At 39.0% G+C, this 20,529-nt stretch overlaps 1 protein-coding gene across 1 annotated transcript in view; it reads left to right on the top strand.

Moving 5' to 3' along the window:
* LOC307046437 (CD109 antigen-like) overlaps window positions 1-19,231 on the top strand; it is a 30,041-nt gene extending 10,810 nt beyond the window's left edge. The window contains exons 8-39 of the mRNA XM_079692833.1: window positions 275-335; window positions 715-811; window positions 965-1,081; window positions 1,166-1,225; window positions 1,334-1,419; window positions 4,028-4,148; window positions 4,376-4,606; window positions 4,691-4,697; window positions 6,277-6,358; window positions 6,442-6,541; window positions 7,048-7,239; window positions 7,541-7,645; window positions 7,754-7,816; window positions 8,422-8,592; window positions 8,682-8,834; window positions 9,895-9,964; window positions 10,139-10,220; window positions 10,321-10,438; window positions 10,854-10,967; window positions 11,152-11,370; window positions 11,495-11,636; window positions 12,885-13,067; window positions 13,219-13,300; window positions 13,963-14,194; window positions 14,309-14,474; window positions 15,050-15,240; window positions 15,963-16,118; window positions 16,242-16,307; window positions 17,020-17,159; window positions 17,298-17,454; window positions 18,277-18,379; window positions 18,468-19,231. Of these exons, the coding sequence (XP_079548959.1) occupies window positions 275-335; window positions 715-811; window positions 965-1,081; window positions 1,166-1,225; window positions 1,334-1,419; window positions 4,028-4,148; window positions 4,376-4,606; window positions 4,691-4,697; window positions 6,277-6,358; window positions 6,442-6,541; window positions 7,048-7,239; window positions 7,541-7,645; window positions 7,754-7,816; window positions 8,422-8,592; window positions 8,682-8,834; window positions 9,895-9,964; window positions 10,139-10,220; window positions 10,321-10,438; window positions 10,854-10,967; window positions 11,152-11,370; window positions 11,495-11,636; window positions 12,885-13,067; window positions 13,219-13,300; window positions 13,963-14,194; window positions 14,309-14,474; window positions 15,050-15,240; window positions 15,963-16,118; window positions 16,242-16,307; window positions 17,020-17,159; window positions 17,298-17,454; window positions 18,277-18,379; window positions 18,468-18,670 (4,070 nt within the window). The 3' untranslated portion in view covers window positions 18,671-19,231. The remainder of the gene's footprint in view (window positions 1-274; window positions 336-714; window positions 812-964; window positions 1,082-1,165; window positions 1,226-1,333; window positions 1,420-4,027; window positions 4,149-4,375; window positions 4,607-4,690; window positions 4,698-6,276; window positions 6,359-6,441; window positions 6,542-7,047; window positions 7,240-7,540; window positions 7,646-7,753; window positions 7,817-8,421; window positions 8,593-8,681; window positions 8,835-9,894; window positions 9,965-10,138; window positions 10,221-10,320; window positions 10,439-10,853; window positions 10,968-11,151; window positions 11,371-11,494; window positions 11,637-12,884; window positions 13,068-13,218; window positions 13,301-13,962; window positions 14,195-14,308; window positions 14,475-15,049; window positions 15,241-15,962; window positions 16,119-16,241; window positions 16,308-17,019; window positions 17,160-17,297; window positions 17,455-18,276; window positions 18,380-18,467) is intronic.
* The last annotated feature ends 1,298 nt before the right edge of the window (window positions 19,232-20,529 follow it).

The following is a 20,529-nucleotide window of genomic DNA, read 5'->3' as shown; positions in this document are numbered from 1 at the left end:
AGCATATAGAATGAAGGAAATGCATTCAGCATTTTTGTTAGACTTCAAGGTAGTTTTAAGAGGAAGTAGGAATCACTGAAAGGTTATATTAATTGTGTTTGTACACAGGAAAAAGGGCACCTTTTTATAAAGCTTCACTTTCAAGATTATTATAATAAGTGCTGTTTATTCATTGTGAAAGTGAAACTTTAACTAAAGAATAGTGAAAGTTCATGTTAGCATCTATAATGGCTTGATTGTGATGTTCAGTAAATATGGTTGCTTGTCTTTACAGGAAGACGTGAGGAGTCTCTGAACAAATACAACTCTGCCCTCACTGAGCTTCCTCCCACCAAGTGCGTCCACACACACACACACACACACACACACACACACACACACACACACACACACACACACACACACACACACACACACACACACACACACACACACACACACACACACACACACACACACACACACACACACACACACACACACACACACACACACACACACACACACACACACACACACACACACACACACAATTCCCACAAGGACACAATCAGACTAATTAGTGGCTTTGTCTGGTGAACTCGAAAAGCTCTCTTTTGTAGCCCAACACGTCTTACTGTATACTTGAATGGATTTGTTCATTAGGTTTCTTTTTTGGTTTTTGTAATGTCCATCTGATAAGCCCTGCTGCGCCGTGTCTCTTGTTGTTGTCAGATCCCAGGATGGTTTCAACATGCTGCTGCGTCGCCATGGAGGCTCGAAGAGAAACTCTCTGCTCCGCTGGTGTCAGAGTCGGACACAAGGTTATAAGGTGACACTTTGATTTGTCTGTCAAAAAAACAAGGTATTGAATTAAAAGATATTCAGTTTAATATGATATAAGCCCGAGAAAAGCAGGACATTTTTATATTTGAGCGGCTGAAGATATGTTAGCCTAATCTATCAGTGTTTTCCCTCCATGCAGAATATCGACATCACCAACTTCAGCAGCAGCTGGGCCGACGGTCTGGCCTTCTGTGCCGTGTACCACACCTACCTCCCCTCACACATCCCCTACACCAGCCTCACTCCAGAGAACAAGGTAGGGACTGTGCCTGTGCGATGGAGAGGAACAGGTTCTTTACTGAATGTCACTCCTCTTACCAATCCCTTTTTCTATTTGTAGAAGGAGAATCTCAGTATGGCATTCAAAACAGGAGAGACGGTTGGGATTGCACCAACCCTGGTGAGCCTTGGGGCATTTATGAATAAACAAATCAATAAAGAATCACATTTTTCCTATGATAGATGCGAGGTTAAGCTTATGAGCGTATTTGAAATCTGTGCTCCACAGATGGTAGAGGAGATGCTGAGAGGAGGCGGTCCTGACTGGCAAAGGGTCCTGAGCTACGTGGAGAGCATCTACCGTCACTTTGAGATGTGACCCTCGGAGATACTGACAGACAACTCTAACACAGCGGATCCTTAAGAACTCTTAAGAAGATATAAAATAATTTGTTTATAACGATGGCCCCCCCTGAAAATATAACTTTTGTTGTGTGTTTCTGAAATAATTTTCTTAGCAAAAAAAGACATTCAAATCTACAGTTTGACATCAAAATACCTGACGAAAACCTGATCTCACAAAATAAGAAATATTTGGAAAATCTGCTTTTTTTGCTGCTGTGATTTACAGTTCATTTTGCTTGGTTTTCTGTCAAACGTTTTGAAAATGTCCCACGGAAGTGGAGAGTAATACCTTGTCACTTTTGTAAGCAATCTTATATTATTCATATACTTAAGCAGCTGAAATTTCAATACATAAGTATGAAATCTCAAGTGTTCAGACACAGTACAAGTACTGTAGATGTCTTAACTGAGAAGGAGGGGAAAGACTAATAAAACACTTATTTATTACTAATTGGGCCTCATTGAACAACATTCAACATTGATTAATGAATGAATAATCAGTGTGGCTGATTGTTTATCATTTGCCCCCATTACACTTTGTAAAAGCAGGTGTTGTGCCATGTGCAATGAATTGGTGAGATGCCACTAAAAGACCTTTAGGAAGCAGAATGTAAGCAGTAGGTTGAAGAACTAATAATTACTGAAAAATAATCTTAATTTGATAATTAGATATTCATGTTTTTCAAACTCAAAACGTATGTTTCCTAACAATTTGTGAACTGTGAAGACAAGATATTTTTATCTTATCTTGCCAAGAGTTATCTTGACTGCCAATTACATTTCATTTTCATTAAGAGCAAATATATCCCAAAAATCAACTGGCACGAGTACATTTTATAGAATTATGAGGAATGTATTTGTACAAGTACAGTTGCTGTCAATGTCTCCACACTGGTACTTCACTTCCCAAAAGTAGTGTATCGCATTGTGTACCTTCATCAAATCTGTAAGCAGTCTTAAAACTGCACACTTTTTGTTTTGCCTCCTGTCTGTGATGCTCTGCCAAGATTCTTCTTTTATTCTGGCACTCTGTAAATATGCACTTTTGTCAGCACCTTGTTGGTGTTTGAATGTAATAATGTACGATACAGATGTTACGTAACTGCATAACAGGTTCTAAATAGAGCATAAACAAATACAAGCCTACACAGGCTTACGCAAACTTGCAACATCACCTCGCATCACACCTGAAGCCTCACAGATGCACCCTCGTACTATACCGGGGCTAAGAAACTGAAGAGCGGGTGCTGTTTTGACAAGTTCAAAGCAGAGTTATTTTTGCCAAAGTTGTACGTGTCTAAAGTATTGGAAAGAATACTTATTTTCTTGTGGAAATGGAGCATTGTAAAACATGTTTATATGTAACTAGTGTGAAGAATTACACCAAAGAAATAAAATGTTAATATGAAGCAACAAACAGTGTGTGGGTATTGTGTAAACAAATGACTTAAAAACAAAACTTTGACATGGAACACTTGCAGTAAAAAGACTGAGGCGGAGTATTATTGGGCTTTTGGCATAGTCAATATTGCTTTATGTTCTTTTTTGGGTAGTAAGAGATAGCCTTGACTCTCCTACCACCTGCTGGTCAGGAAGAGGAAATGCATGCTTTTTCATTCTGCCTGTGTCATCATGTTCCTTTGTGAAAATTATAATTACTGCTTAGTTCAAAATATGACATCCAGTTTCTGCTATCACAAATTAATTAAAACATCAGACCACATAGCTGGACTGCAATAATTGGATTTATTTTTTAGGATGCTGTAAAGTAGTCAAATGTTCACAAAACAAATTAATGATAAAATGCCAAGTATTAAACTCTCAGGTAGGTAGGTATGTGTCACATATTTCTCGCAGGGGTGTCATTCGAGACGTATTTTCTTTACAGTAACACTGGGAATTATCATACCCTGAATAGACAGATGAGACGCATCCCCCTGGGCAGAGGCGTAAAGAGTATCTGAGATCCCCTTCCTCCTTTGTGTGTAATAAAGAATATATGCATCCTGGTGTGTGTGACGGTGTGTATGAGCAAGTGACTGCGATGCCATGGGGCGTTGGTGGACAGACAGGAGGTGTGGTTTTCTAAACAGTGTCTTCACAAAGTGGTCGCTGTCAGTAAGGTGTCTGAAGCAGACTTGCCAAGCGGGGACCAGAAGCATGGATGCCATCTGGACTCTGGTTGTGTGTGTGGGAGTTGTGTTTTTTCCTGTTCCTGGTTCAACTCAGGAATCACCCAGGTAAGAGATATGGTTAGGGTCAAATCACAATCTGCCTCAATAGAGATTTTTAAGGGGCAGTTAAAGACCCATCTTTTCCGACAGGCCTTTGGGTCGCCGGAGGAGGTGAGTTAGTAGCTGTCTTTCATTGGTGTTTTATCCTATGTTTTATCCTATGTATTACCTGCTGTTGTTTTATGCCTTATATTCTACATTTTATAGTTGTACTGTACTGTAAAGCACTTTGTACATTCGTGTTGAGAAGGGTGCTATATAAATAAAGTTTTACTTACTTACTGACTTTTATAGTCCAACTGTTTTCACCAATCAATAACAACCATTCTTCCTCTTTCTACTAGGACATTGTTTCTGATCTCGGTTCCAGAGGTGTTGCATGCTGGGACCCCAACACCGCTGGCTGTCACCGTCCTTGCTGACTTCCCTGTCAGGGTGATGGCTGAGGTGAAACATGGCAAAACGGTATTCACCCAAACAGAGGCCTTCCAAGGAGGTGAAACTGAGATTTCTAGAGTTGATTTGCATACTGTAATAACTGTTTTGAAGAAAGTTTAACTATCATTCTGTTTTTAAGGTTTGACCAGAGTCCTTACACTCCCTCCGGTGAGTATGACTTCCCTCTTAGTTATTTTTAATTAAATGTTTTAACCATGTGTATGTGTCTAAAAATGCTTGTAAAATCTCTCCAGATTCTTGAATATACCCCAAATTCCCTCTTAAACTTGACGGTGAGGGGATACAGAGAGGACAATCTCATTTTTACCAACACCACCACCCTCACATTCAGCCCGAGGAATGTCTCCACCGTTATTCAAACCGACAAATCATGCTACCTACCAGGCGACACCGTCAAAGTCAGAGTTGTGTCTTTACAGTTGAATAACCATCCGTATAAAGGCAGAGTGGAAATCTCTATACAGGTAGGCCAGAGAAGTTGAATGGACTTTTTGACGGGTATTGTGTTTTGGTGGGAAGTTTGACTGACTTTCTTTTGTGACATGCAGGATCCCGGTAAGAATGTTGTCTACTGGTCGGAGTCCACAGGGAATCTGGGGATTGTGTTGCGGGAATTCAGTTTATCCCCAACGTCTCCTCATGGACATTGGACAATCACAGCTGCAGTGAATGTAGGATTGAAACGTAGCACATCTCTTTACCTTTGTGCAGAATGCAGTTTAATAGACTGCTGTCAGAATTGATTCACAAAAATAAACTACCATTCTCTTTCCGACAGGGCTTGATTGATGAGAAAGCATTCATTGTGGAACATTATGGTAATATATCTATCAGTTTCTTTTCATTATTATTTGATTGCCATGTTTATGGTTGGTTGGTTGGTTGTTCCACCACTTTGGCCATGACTAACATATCTCAACAAATATGAATGGGTCGTCATGAAATGTTGCTGGAGACTTTCTTTGTCCCCAGAGGATGAATCCTCCTGATTTAGTTTATCTCATGACTTTCCTTTGGACCAATGTAGGTGAACATTGTACATTGATACTGAAATAACTAGATGGATTTAAATTACATTTAACATAGATATTCAAGGATCATAGGTAATACATTCTGAATACTTTGATCAGCTGACTTTTCCTCTAATGCTACTATCAGGTAAGAATTCATATTTATCTAATACTTTTGTTCATGGCTTCACATAAAAAGTATAAAAGAAGAGGACGAAGCCAATGCCAAGTGTTACGTTCCCTTCTAAATCTAGGGGTACAAAGGGAAGTAACAACACACAAAATATCCGGCCGAGAGAAAAAGGAGAGGAAACTGAATGCTGAAGCCACAAAGTGAGGTTTTCATTAATACAAAAGTAAAGAGGCTCACCAGCCAAATTGCAAAACAAACTTAACAGGTTAAACTAGGCCTCACACAGAGACACTATACTTACACAGGCTGCACACATGCAGCCAGAGGAGAAGGAGAGAACAACTGCAGCCTTCCTCAGGTCCTTTATGGAGGCCCTGATTGGGGATTGGGAGCACCTGGGGAGAGGCTGCACCTGGAGACAATCAGAGGGAGAGAGAGAGACACCCACACAAAAGCACACACACACAAGCACCAACTGCGGCACGTAACACAAGTTATTGAAACCTACATTCATTTTAATGACCAGCATTTGGCAGTACACTGGTTGCAAAATGAAGTCATTATGTATAGAATAATTCTACTCATTCTATTTAATACCTCAGTAAACGTTTTTTTAATGAGTTTATGGTCCCAATCCCTTTTTTCAAGCCTTCTTCAATACAACATGAGGTTCTTTTTATAAATGTTGGTTGCTTTTGCAGTCAAATAGACAATGCTTAAGGGTGTGACTAATTTGTTATTCTACTATTAGGATAAGATGTAGCTATGTTTATCCTGGGTCCCCCTATTGCCCAAATACGATCAGCAAATATCTAAGATGGCTTTGGCAAAAAATGCCAAACTCCAGGTTTTGAAAATGGTAAATCAAGTCTTAGTAACTTGAACCTAATACACTAATGATATTCCCATCATGCCAACATATTTATTTAGATGATGAACATATCATATCATCCCATTGCCACTCCAATGATTTTCCTTCCTGTTGTTGCAGAGCGCCCTCACTTTGAAATGCTCTTCAAGACACCTTCACAGGTCCTCATTGGAGATGACATCTCAGGATCAGTGAGAGCACTGTGAGTTCTATTTTCTCAGGCAAAGCAGTAATATAACAGTGGACATATGTTAAGCATATTGTACTTTAATTGTTGTCCTCCAGTTACCCCAGTGGACAGCCTGTACGGGGGACACTGACTATCTCCGTCACTGTGGCGTCTGATGTGCACAATGCAGCCTCTAAAGTCACTGTGACTAAATTGGTGAGGTTTTACTGGCTCTCTATCTCATTCATAACATGAGACTAGATGTAGACTCTCTGTGCTTTTAGCTAGCATTCACAGTGAACATACCTGCATCTTAAACAGCATTGATTCACTTTCAAATTTGTTTTTCAGCTTTATGGGTCAACACGGTTTGTCTTTAGCAAAGATCAGCTTCAAGGCATTAGCGGTCGTGTCCGAGTTGATGCCTTTGTTACTGACATCCCTACAGGTGAGATATATTTCAAACTATATTGATCTAAACATATCATCAGCATCTACAAATAGTTCTCTTATATCACTTCTTGTAACCCAAGGATTTCAAGTGAACAAAACGGTTGAAGTCGACATCATGACGAAGACGTTTCAGTTAACATTCCATGACTTTCCATCTACACTAAAGCCATCACTACACTTCTCTACAAAAGTTAGTGACTTATTATTTGGTTAATTTGACATCTATTTTTAAACTGTTGCTAACTATTTCCGATGCTTTTACCCCACAGCTAAAGATCTCCAGATATGACAGAAATCCGCTCAGCTCACAGGATCTAAAGCCCTCTGTTATTATTGAAGTCACTCAGAGTACAAACACGAGGAACTCTCTACCTACAACTCTGATTCTGCCAGTCTCTCAGGATGGGAACATCCACATTCAGTTTGAATTACATGATCAAGTAGACATGCTTTTTATTCAGGTGAGTATTTTGATTAACAGAACCTGGAATGTTTGTCCTCCGGGAGAAGCAGTGTTCTGCAGTTTCGTTGTTATGTAAGATGAGTAGTTTCAGTACAGAAGGATTACACATGCTTGCATCTAAAATGACCAAATGACCTGTAACCATAAGAAGAGTATTACAACATCCGAAGATTCTAAAACAGATTTACTTACTCAACCTAAGGGGGGAAAAGATCAATCAGAAACCCAGAAACATATCTTTAATGTAGGCCACATTTCTATTTTCTTTAATATATTCTGTATTTTGTGTTGATATCAAGGCAAAATTCCAAACCAGTGAGGATACTCTGACTGTCTACAACAACCAGCCCTCTCCGAGTGGCTCATATATTCAGATCTCACTGGTCAACACCTCGCCTGCACAGGTAACTCTTAACATATATTTAGCAAAATACCGCAAAACATGCCTAAATTATTTTTTTACTGTCATTATGAAACCAAGACATAATCCACACAACATGTTTAATCTCCAGATTGGATTGCCTCTTCAGCTCGAAGTGAAGAGCACCTTCCAACCAACTGCGCTCCACTTTGTGGTATGTTTGGACAAACAATAAATCTGTGAATAAATAAACATAACCTGGCTTTTTATTTTCTGCAATAAGACATATTGCATGTCTGAGTAAAGAATATAACAGACACAGTGCTTTAGAAGTAATATACCCTTAGTGTCACAGTGTTGTTTGCAGTGAAGGTGATTCATTTCTCCAATTCTCCAATTATAAACTGTATACATCCATTTAAGAGCTCCATTCATTATGCCCGTTTTGTTATTATTGCTGTATTGTTAGACACCAGTAGATTTGAGAAACAGGTGGCTTCTGAATACTACTTTTTCCCTTATCAACCCAAGACACAATATCCACACAACCTCAAAAACTGCTGTTGAGTTTGGAGCTGATTATTTTTTATTTGACAGTGAATACAAATGTATGCCATTCTTCCAACCAAATTCATTCCATCTGCTTGAATTCGTAGATGTGTTTGAATTCGTTTTTTACATTCAATCAATCACCGATTAGGCAGAAGAATGTTTTCCTTTGGTATCGCTATGTTTAAATATTCCACAAAAAAATCATATGTACATATATTTTAATGACTTGAATGCAAATAAGTAATGCTTTAATTGTTGTACTTCCAGGTGAGCTCTAGAGGTCAGGTGGTGGCCGCTGGGACAAAGAATTCCTCCTCTTTTTCTCTGACCCTGACATTGTCCTGGTCTCCAGAGGCCTTCGTCACTGTCTACTGCGTCCTGTCTGATGGAGAGGTCACCAGCGACACAGCGCTCATACCCGTCAACAAAAACAACTATGTACTTAATGTCTTCTATCCCATTTTTTGTAATAGCTGTTTAACATTTCCAGATGTGCCTGTGATTGTTTTTGTGTCTGCTTCCCTCAGGTCTCTGTTAGCTGGAACCTTAATAAAGCCCAGCCAGGAGAGCAGGTATGGCTCACGGTGAATGCTCTTCAACCGGGATCCCAGGTAGGAATCGTTGTGATAGGGGAGCATGACGACGGTCCGCAGGATGACCTGGACTTCAACGTGGAGAAGGTATGACAATCTGTTTTGGTTTTAAAAAAAGAAAGGTTCTCTATACATTGTGACACAATCTAGATAAAGCCTTCAAATAAGCCCAATGGGTTACTGCCTCTTGGTACATTTTGCCATGTTTGTGTATTTAAAGAGCCAAATATCATCTCTGAAACTTAAACTCCTGCGAACCACTTTTAGAGAGTCAGCTGTTTAGATGCTGTCAGATTTGCTTTATTTCTCTTGTGTCCATTTCACACTTTTATTACAAAGCACCAGTCATCCCTGTCACTTCCCCAGACAAACTTCCCCAGTTGGATACTGTATGATCATTCAGTGTGAGAACCCTGAACCGGTTGGTCTGGATGTAACCCATCCGTGTGCTTTGTTATGAGGTGACTGAGGTAACATTAGTGTTTTGGCTGCAGGACCTGTGCGTTATTGATAGTTGCAAGATGGAGAAAATCAAAGCTTCTCCAAAGTGGGGCCTCTTAACATAACCTTTACACATTTCCAAAGCAGAGTGTATCATGTCTGGACAGATTAGGCCAGTTTTAGGCGAGGTGTCCTCGGGCATCATCAGAGAGGGGACTGTTTACACCTTACACAACCTGACCTATATTTCACTGACCTATGTTACATTTATGATGTTAGTAAACCTCTCAAAGCAGACTTTCATGCAGGATTACATCCAAAAATCCATTATAGCTGTATTTCTATTAGCTACAAAAACACGTTCACCTATGTCATATTTTTGGTGTATTTGACAGGGAAACAGGCGATGTTTCGGAAGATGGGGAATATCTGTATTCCCATTCTTAAATTTATGTTGAATTTGCATGCCTTTTAATGGTGTATACATATTTATTTTATCTCTGTCAATTTCTATTTAATTACATTATTTATTTACTTAAATTGAAGATATCTTATTTTGTTTTGACATTACGAAAAAAAAAGAAGAAAAAACAGTCCTTTATATTTAATATAATCTGTTTCATATCTGTGAACATGAATGTGTTTTTTGTCTTCTTCCGCGAGAATGAAAATAATATTTGAAATATCTTGTGTCTTTTCACCGCAGGATTGTAATATTAAGATGCTAACCAATGCCAGACTTTATAAGAAAAAGCTGCCTGATGGACCGGATTATGGTATGATCAAATTACAGTGAGATTCCTTTGAATGTATCATGTCATTTCTTTTAGATTCCCTCTGGTGGCCATTTAGATTATAATATGACTCCCTTGATTTCTTCCACTGCTTTTCATCTTCATGTTTTATGTTTTTATACAGTTTCTCTGATCTCTTCTCCATCTTATTTTCAGGAGACGCCCAAATGGTAGAGAGGTTCTGGAGCCGTTGGATGGATGCCACTGAATCCCTGCTTTGGTTGGACACTAGCATCAGGTGAGTCCAGAACGGTTCATTTGCTGTTGATTACAATTAGTAATCAGTGTTGTCAAATATATGAGCACACTTTAATATTTATTTTGTAATACCTTTTCAGTGATCAACCAATGAAAAGTGAGAAAATAACTGTTCCAGATGGTGTCACGTCTTTGCGAGCTGCTGCTCTGGTGATGACAGAAAACCTGGGTTTGGGCTTCACTCCTCTGCCACAAAAGGTGACTACATGCTAACTGTGGGCTCCTTCTGGCTGTAGCAGTGATGTTTCTCTAATTTGGGGTTTATATTAACCACAAATCTGTTTATTTCCTGTTTAAAAAGGATGTTGAGCCTCTTTGTCTGTACAGAAAAGGAAATTGTTCCCTTAAAATAGAGCCTGATTTAGCTTATTCAAAATGGTTGCATTGTTTTTCATACAAGAACCAACTAGATATAAGGTTAAGTGATTCCAGTATGTTTAAATGCCATTTTAAGAGTTTTAAGCATATTTTGATGATTATACAGATAATATTGCAATTATTCTGGCCAATGAAATGAATCATTCATATGGTCTGGCTGTAACCGTATACACTGCAGAGAGTGTTACTGTAGCTGAATTTACCTTGAATTTGATTGATGTTTTTTTATTCACAGTTGACCGTGTCCAAAGATTTCTCCTTGTCTCTGGACGTCCCATCATACCTCATCAGGGGAGAGGAAATTGTGCTGGAGGTGAACATCATCAACCACTTAGAGCACGACATTGAGGTATGGAATTTGAGAAGTATTCTGGCTTCAATAAGATGGATAAATCATATCACCTGTAAAGTATTACCTAACTCTTTAGATACAATTCCAAAAAACTCCCTAAAGCATATGTCTCCTTTATTTATGGCACACAGTAAATGTTACATTCTTTGCTTTAAATGATTGCTTTGTCCCCTCTCTACAGGTCATTCTGCTGCTCCTAACCAGTGAAACCTACGAGTTTGTTTTGGTAGACAAAGGGGATGTGTCGGGGGTAAATGCCCAGAAACTCACCTTAGGGAGTCATGTGTCTGCTTCAGCGCTGTTCCCTATAAGGCCCGTGGCTCTAGGCGAGATAGAAATATCTGTGGACGCCGTATCTGCTGAGGCCTCAGACAGCCTTGTTTGGATAGTGCTTGTGAAGGTGCGGTATAATGGAAACATCGGGTAACAGCCATATGAATGTGATTTTGCAGTAATATAAAAAAATGCGACTTGGCCTACTGCTAATCCTATGATAAGAGTGGATTTTGTTCATGTTCCCGCAGCCTGAGGGAGTTAAACAGTCCCTCTCAGAGACTCTGTTCCTGGAGGTGGAACCGTTGAAGTTGAACAGCTCGACTTCCATCTCCTTCTCCTTTCCACCAGATGTGGTGCCGGGCAGCCAGAGGGCCCACGTGGTATTGGTTGGTAAGTCTACGATTTTCTTCCTCCCTGCTCTGCCAGTGGCAGTTCCATCTGAAAGCTCTTTATATTTACTTTCAGTCATTAGCCATGTGTATTATGTGCCCTTTGCGTTTAGATGATGAGTTGGGGTTTATGTCTTGAAAACATTTAGGTACTAAATGTTGGAAAATGGACATCTAACAGGAATGTTTACGGCGGGCAGATCCTGAACATCTGTCAGGCTGTTTGGCTTGGCTCCATTCAGGTTGAGGGATGTTGGGCATTTGTCATGGTAGAAAGGCGAGCCTCAGTATTTTCCTCAGTCAGAGCCAAATGTGTGGATTTCTGCTCTTGTTGTGATAGTGAGCTTCACTAAACAACGAGCCATGGACAACGTGTTTGTCCCTACTGTAGCTTTCTGCCTGTGATGGTGTTTCGTCTCTATTCTTTCATTATGTGTAACTTTAACGTTTCCTTATAGTGTTAGGGTTAGTATTATGTTCAGTCTGTTTCCATACACTGTTCATATTTAAACACAAACAGTAATGCTCTATAATTTGTATCTAATCGACACACCCACGAGCCAGGACATGTAACATTTTAATAGGCAGGAAACCACTGTCTGTATCCCGTGTGAAACTAGAAGTACATTTTGACTCATCTATAACAAATACACCTCAAGTAAAGCTATTTCCATAGTTATTTAAAACTAAATCAAGATATTTTGCTTAACTTTACAAAGTAGTTTTGTCGCATTCACTGATCCTGCACTGCAGGGGGTAATATGTCATAAATGATTGTATGAGGGTAATTTGGTCCAAGGTGTGCTTTCGGACTAGTGACCTTTGTTGCTTTTCTACCCAATTCTACACGTCCTTCTGTTAAGTGAATTAGTAAACTCACGTGTTTCTTTGTTTATTAGAGGCAGCATATAGTTTGAGTTTGGCGTCTAGGCTCGGGCCTCATCACTCCACAGATGTATATAGAACATTGAGTTGTGTGGTGATGACTAAATAACTATCCCCCAAGCCTACAGGTGGATGCTGGGTCCGGCTAGGAGCAGCGAAGTGGAAGTAGCAGTAGCAGTAGCAGCATTAGCGATGCAGAGGCAGGCAGATCCGGCAGCTTAAATAGAGCGGCAGATTTAGTGTCTTAAATCATTGGTGCTCGAGTTGACTGCCTGAACTACATGTAGCTCTCAGGCTTCTCCCCATTAATCAACATGATGTGAAACAGTTAACATCTCTTTCCCTCCTGCATTGCTTTACACAGGAGATATCTTGGGCTTTTCTATCAGGAACTTGGACTCTCTGCTTCAGATGCCTCTTGATAGTGGGGAGCAGAACCTGATCCACTTTGCTCCAAATATCTATGTTCTCCAGTATCTGAACAAATCAGGAATAACCCCGGACGAGGAAGAGATAAGGAGCAGGGCTCTGGGCGACATGTTGGAAGGTAACCTTTACACTGGTCTCTGAATGTAATGTATACAGTACGATCTATGGGTAAAGTAATGACATTTTCTCCTTAAATCCAAGAAGGCATTTTTCAATTATGCTTTATTAGATTAAGTTGCAAACGTCCTTCTTTTTTTCTCTTGCTGTAGTATATCAGAAACAACTGTCCTACCAACGAGAGGATGGTTCATTCAGCCCTTTCGGATCCAGCGACACCTCCGGTAGCATATGGTAGGTCAACAATAAGAGAGACCCAATTACAATTTTTCTGGCGATACAGGTTGCTGATTGTTGATGAGAGCAGCAATTGCACAAACATCTATAATTGTATAATGCATTTTCTTGTATCCTGTTCAGAATAATCTCAGTCAGCTGTTCTTTTGGTAGAGGCACAGTGTCTGTACCACTGGTAGTCTTTTTAATTTCTTCCCACATGAGGTATTTTACCCTGGACCAAATTGCAGATGGCATATGTTAAAGTTCTTGACTGCCCGAATGCTGCCTTTTCATGGCACTCAGCAACTATGAAGCATTTATTAATTGCATATTTTTTTGTGAAAATTGGCGGATCAAACGGGTACACAGGATACATTTAAATCAGTTTATTCCAGTCAAAGATCATTCGTGTTGGTTTAGAAGGTGGAACATGCTTTAATTTCTCGGCCTTTAATGTCCCCTCTCAAGTCAAAGTCATCTTTATTGTCAATCTTTCAGTTTGTGTGTACAGACAGAGAGATCGAAATACCGTTTCCCACACTCCCGAATACAAAAATACAAAAATACAAATATATATAAAATATGTACTATATATCATATATATAAATATATATATATATATATATATATATATATATATATACACAATCAACACAATCTCCTGTCTGTGGTCCCAGGTTGACGGCCTTCGTGCTGAAGTGCTTCCTCCAGGCTAAGCCCTTCATGCAGATAGAACAGAGTGTCCTGACCAGGGCCGTGACTTGGCTCTTGAAACACCAGGGGTCCCAGGGAGAGTTCAGAGAGGTGGGCAAGTTAATCCACACTGAGATGCAGGAAGTACTGGATAGTGGTCAGGTGGGACTCACTGCCTTTGTCCTGATGGCACTGCTGGAGGACGAGAGCTATGCGGTGAGTTAAAGGAATTTCATTAGAGGAAGCTACAATAGGAGATTTAAAGATCTATATTAAGGGAAACAAGTCAATTGACAGCAATGACGTTTTGTCTGGTTCCTGTTTTTGAAGGACTCTGGGAATCTGTCCTTGGCCCAGAGCTACCTGGAGAACAAAGTGGCCAGCGGGGGGGTCAGTAATTACAGCCTGTGTCTGACAGCCTATGCTTTAGCTCTGGCCAATAGTCCTGAAGCCGGTCCTGCCCTGGAGGAGCTCACCAGTCGAGCTGACTACAAAGGTACTTAACTAAAGTAGTGGTCTTTTGTGACAATTTATTTTGACATTTTATTAGTTTAGGATAAACCTCTTGAGATGAACCATCTCGTTTTCAAGGGGGTCCTACAAACAGCAAGTCAGTTACAAGAAAACAAAGACAAAGCAGAACAAACAAAACACAATTACATCAAAATACAATGACGAACAAGACTAATACAATCACAACACAAAAAATGTAAGAAACTAATTCGGCCACAAAAAGGCCATAAACTAATACATTTACCTAGCAGTACATCAATACATTAATATAAACGTTGTGTTTTCTTCTTGGAAATTCATCTATATAGCATATACAGTCAACAGAAAAAAGTTGATAGTTATAAATATTTACTGCATCTTGACTGATGCGATGTTGTTAAGTGATAGAATTTGTTTGGTTTGGGTGAGATTTCACTCAAATATGTTTGGTTTTTAAAGTTCCTAAAATCTAGATTATTCTTGCAGAAGAACAGGAGCAGCAACAACAACAACAACATATTTTTTCCAGGATATTTCTTAAATTGTGCTGACTCTGAAGATTGTCATTTTGTTGCAAAGATGGAGTCATGCTGTGGACCTCCTCAGCTAGCCTGGAGTCACATGACTTGGAGCTGAGCTCAGCACAGATCGAGATGGCTTCTTATGTGCTGCTGGCTCTTTATAAGCACGGCAGCTTCGTGGAGGCCATTCAACTCTTGATATGGTTAACTAAGCAGAGAAACCACATAGGAGGCTACAGGACAACACAGGTACAAAGAGAGTTTTTACAACTTTATGTCTAAGTGTTTACATGTTGCAACATCATATACCTGTTACAAACTAAACATATTATTAGTTGAGCTGCTACAAGTGATGTTTAGCTTGCTGTTGAGTTCGGGCAGATAGAATGGAGACTGATTGGATCTAGCGCTGGTCAATATATAGATATCATATCAATATTGAGATATCAGACTAGCCATTGTTTAACATTTTCGATATCGTAAAATTACATCGGTGTCCAGTTTCCTGGTTTTAAAGGCTGAATTAAAGGAAAGTGATGTTCATTTTTTTTTTTTTTTCATTTGCCTTCACCCACTTTGTCAGTAGTTCCCCACTACTGATCATTATTTATCCAAAATTATAATTATGAAAGCACTGATGGTCAACTTGAAAAAATGATCGCAATATTGAAATCGGATATTTTGTTAATAATATTGCCCAGCCCCAATTGGAGACGGGTAGCTTGGTCTGATCTGCCTTGAGTTTTTGGGGACTGTCTAGTTGTATTCCTATTTGTTGAAGCATAATTGCATCTGGAGTTAAACCTTGAGGAGATTCTTACTTACATTAACAAACAGATAGAATTTGTGAATTAACTGTCGAGAAGCAATGTATCAAAGTGGTAGTTTTTCAAATTATATAACTTTATTCTGCACCAAACAAAACATAATTTGATGTAATCCAGATTCATGTAGTTTTTACTCTTCCTCAGGACACAGTAGTCGCCCTCCAGGCTCTGGCGTGTTACGCTGCCTTCAGTGGAGCCAACGCCATCGACCTCAGGCTCAACATAACCGCCCCAGAGTCTCAGTTTGCGTCACTATTCAGCATCAACTCCTCCACCTATCTGGCCTATCAGAGGCGAGAGGTAACATCTCTATGTGTAATACCATGTTTTCTGTCTAATTTATACATGATATGATTCATTGAATGTTTTATATGATGTTGTATTTACTCCACTTCATTCTTTGTTTGCTTGCTTTTACTCTAGATGAATACTGATACAGATATAAAACTAAATATATACATGGAAGGAAGAGGATTTGCAATATTTCAGGTACAGTTTAAAAATCTTACTGATTCTTATGAATAGTATCCTACAGATTTTATGAGTTTGCAGCTTTTATATAATAATGTTTCCTACCATCATGCTTAAGTAACATTTATCACCACCAAACAACCCCCGACATTGCAGGCTTGTTTTCATACCTCAAACCTATTCAGCATAGAAAATGAAGCATGACCAGAATAAATTGAACATAGCAGCTGTGCACAATTCAGCTTCACTCGGCACAATATGCTGCATTGTAAATGCTAAACCAAAACAGCCACATGCAAATGTAACATAAAAATGGACTCCCAGCAATTAACATCTGGAACACATACTGTAGCTGGACGTCCTGTCTGCGTTTAGTGACTCCAGATAGTATCAGACACAGGAAGACGTTGGTGAAAGGTTAATGTTTTCTCTGTTTTATATAACAGTACAACCTGTTGTCAACTTTTCCATACGTCCACATATCCTGTTTTGAACCTTCCTTGATTCAGTACTTCAAAACAAACAGAGATTCAATCTTTATTTCATTTCTGCTTCATGGAATGTGCAGATTTCTATAACAGATACTGTTTTTTGACCTTGAGGCATTTCAACTTAAACATCTACATTACAGATTTATATAATATCACACTGGAGCATCAGGCGGTATTGCAAACTTCAGCTCTGTGCAACTAAATCTAAGTATTTGTAACATCTCCCTGAATCCTTCCAGATGAACATATTTTACAACCTGGAGAGCAAAGCTTTTTCACAGATCCTCAAGCTTGCCAAAGAGGAGGAGGCTTTCACATTAGATGTTGATGTTTCTGAGGAAAAAGACCACAATCATGTGATGTTATCCATATGTACGAGGTAAGACAGACATATCAAAATAATTCATTTTTTGTTGCTAAATATGCCTGTATTTCTCTAATATGTTTTAGGTTATGTTGTAAACCATGTCAAATGTTCTGCAAAATAATCACCAGCCCTTGCTTTGGTCTTCTGCAGATTAAAGAACAATGCGGGGGTATCTCATACTGGCATGGTGATTTTGGACGTGGGCATGCTCAGTGGTTTCAGTCTTTCTCCTGGAGCTGCTGCCCCAACAGAGCTCATCAGAAAGATGGACATCCTGCCCGAGAAAGTCAGCCTCTATCTAGATTCAGTAAGTTGTCATTTCTGACTCCAAAAGTTTAGTTGGGCCACATTGTAGTTTTATTTTGTCAAACCCGAACTTCAACAATTTTACCTCCACCATTTTTGTAAAAATACAAAACAAACTATAAATATTTTTTAGTATTATTGAAATTAGTTTGAATAGCCCAAATCGTTTTTTTTATATAAACCTTTTTTATTATTCAATCAATAAATTGATCCTCTTCCCTTTCTTTTTTTCTCATTATTCTTTTTCTTCCAACATGATGTGTTATGGTGTCTTAAAGCGCTTTTTTTTTCTTAAATTGTATTAATTCATGGAATACTTATCGGAATACTTGTAATTTGTGTACTCTTAGCGACAAGATGACCTTGGTTTCCATTGTAATAAGGGCACCCCAATGGTCAGCAAAGGACCATTGCTTTCTTAAGTACAATTGAAGGTGTTAGGAAGTGTTGAACATTTTCTTAAGGAAAACTCACATGAGGGATACTGTAGTACCCTGAATTCAACAAAAAAAGGCAGTCTAGCTAGTAGCTACAGGATATCAGTACTAATATGTGATATCGTCAACACAGGAGCAATATGGCTATAGTGGGTAAAGCTAAGCTATGCCGAGCTGAGCTTAATTATATTTGCTTGTGTGATGTGGCGTTTTTACACGCAGTTTTAACTGACTTTTCTGCCACCATAAGCTTCTTTAGTTAAAAAGGAATAAATATGTCCTATGTCAGATACTTTTACATGTTCACAAGATATAACAAGAATAAAATAAGTAAATGTTGTATTGTGTTTTACCATACATCAGTCATTTTCTCTTCCCATTTGCAGCTTAACAAGTCAGAGGTTTGCATCATACTTCCACTCATCAGAAAATACAAAGTGGCCCGCGTGCAGGATGCTATGGTGAAGGTTTACGACTACTCTGAACCAAGTGAGTACAGTTTCAGTTAAAAAAAAACACATGATGAACACAGATACTGATTATCTTTAATATTATTATAATTTCCTCCGTATCACAGCGAGAACAGCATCACGAACATACAACTCAGATGCTCTGCTCAACATGAAAGCCTGCTTCTTCTGTGGAGAAAACTGTGATCGCTGTAGGCCGGGAATCACCATCACCATGTCCTCCCCGCTGTTATCCAGCTCCAACAGCAGGAACGACTACAGCATTCCTTGCCTTTTCCTTGGTGTCACCGCTTTTTTTATTAGAGTCTAAATAGATTACATTTAAAGGTGGGGTAGGTCATTTTGGAGAAACCAGCTCGAGTGCGCTTGAATTTGAAAATATACAGCCGGAAAACATCTGCCACTTCCTTATAGAGCCCCTCCTCCAACACACACAAACGCGCACACGACCAATGAGGGCACGAGATAAGTTTGTGCACAGATGGAAGGCTGACAGGCAGGTAGGCCATCCAGTTATTTTAGCCGGGCCGGCTCAAATGATTGGTCGTGCTTTTTACAGTACTACGGCTTCCACAGATGACATTTTTTTATGGATTTATTGTCAAAGCACTTAAGATATTCATTGCTATCGGGATGTTAAGAGCATTCCATGGGATATGACAAAAAGTGTATCTCGAGCCGGTTTCTCAAACTACCCCACCTTTAATGTAAGAGATAATGATGTAATTTTAGCACGTACATGCACTGGATGCAATTTCCAAAGAGGTTTTTTTCATGCAAATATAATTATACCTTGACAAGGGATTGTAATATTTAGAGGCCTCTTTGGCTAAGACCAAGTGCCTCCTACTGTTTATGAATGAATTCTCTACTAACGTCATTTTCCATGTGTTAAATGAATAAATTTTTTTATTGATAATTCATGTTCAGTTGGCAGGAGAACACATATATAAGTTATTCCTCAGTATCAGAAATGTAACATTTTAAGCTGTTTGAAGACATAAAGGCTGGAATAAGATTTATTCTGAAGCCTTAATGTACTTATTTTTCAAGACAATTTAATTGTGACCTTGTTTAGCACTGCAACGTGAGTTTGGTACCAAGAACAAAACGCATGTTAAACATAAGAGGAGATATAAAGACTATTTTACTCCTCTGCCACATCACGAAACTCTGAGCCAGAGGAATGCAGGCTGACCTGCAGAGGGAACTCACACATGCAAGTCATCACCAGAGAGTAATCAGGTTGGACGTCGCTGACATTTCATGAAATATGAATGTTATTCCTAAGATCTCATCCTACTGTGGACTGTCCATGAGATATTTCATTTTGTGTGACACCTTATTTACTGATTATTAATTAATTTTTCTGTGACAAGTTGTAACTTTTGAAGTAAAGCAATATTAGGGTCTCCTCTAATCACCTTTGACCTCTCTGAACCTTTTTGTTTTCCCTTAAAAAAACAAACAAACATGTTCCTGTTTTAATTGCAATGCATCTGTTTTATGTGAAAGATGTTTTACAGTGTTTGTTGGGTAAAGACATTTCCCTCAAGGGGCAATAAAGCTTTTATTATTCATTAGCACATTTTGAGTTGTAACATAAAAAGCAAGCATGCACTCAAGACAAACAAACGTCTTAACTTTTGACTTTACTTAAATGTAATAATTGATTCCAACATGTGAAAAAATCACCCGCAAAACAATTCCTTGCCTAATCCCTACTTTAATAATGATGGGATCAGTAAAGTTAATTGACCACAGACCTGTGATATGAAAACAAACCATACAGCAAAGACTATTAAAACCACTTTTGCCTTTTCTCCATGCCAGTCCCCACTGAGCCCACATGCTGCTCGTATAAGACAGGATCTTATATAAGTGTGTTGCTTTACACACTGGGACCTCAAAGGGGTTTAAACCATTTCAGAAAAAGAGGAAGACAAAGACTCCATAGATACCGTAAAGCAAAAATAAAGCAATTCTCTACAGTTTCTACATATATGCTTACTGCTTTAGTGTCTGTTGTCAATTTTTCTAGTTCTTTGTTTTCAAACCCTGAGAAGTTGCAGTGCCAGACTCTCACACTAGATGGCAGGCTTGCTAGCATAATGGCTTCAGTTTCAACGCTAAGGTGAGTTCTTAAGCCTTATAAACTGATACTATCAC

Source organism: Notothenia rossii (genome assembly GCF_949606895.1).
Source record: "Notothenia rossii genome assembly, chromosome: 7".
Classification (NCBI taxonomy): domain Eukaryota; kingdom Metazoa; phylum Chordata; class Actinopteri; order Perciformes; family Nototheniidae; genus Notothenia; species Notothenia rossii.
Note: the sequence above shows the minus strand (reverse complement) of the source record. Positions and strands in the feature narration are given on the sequence as shown.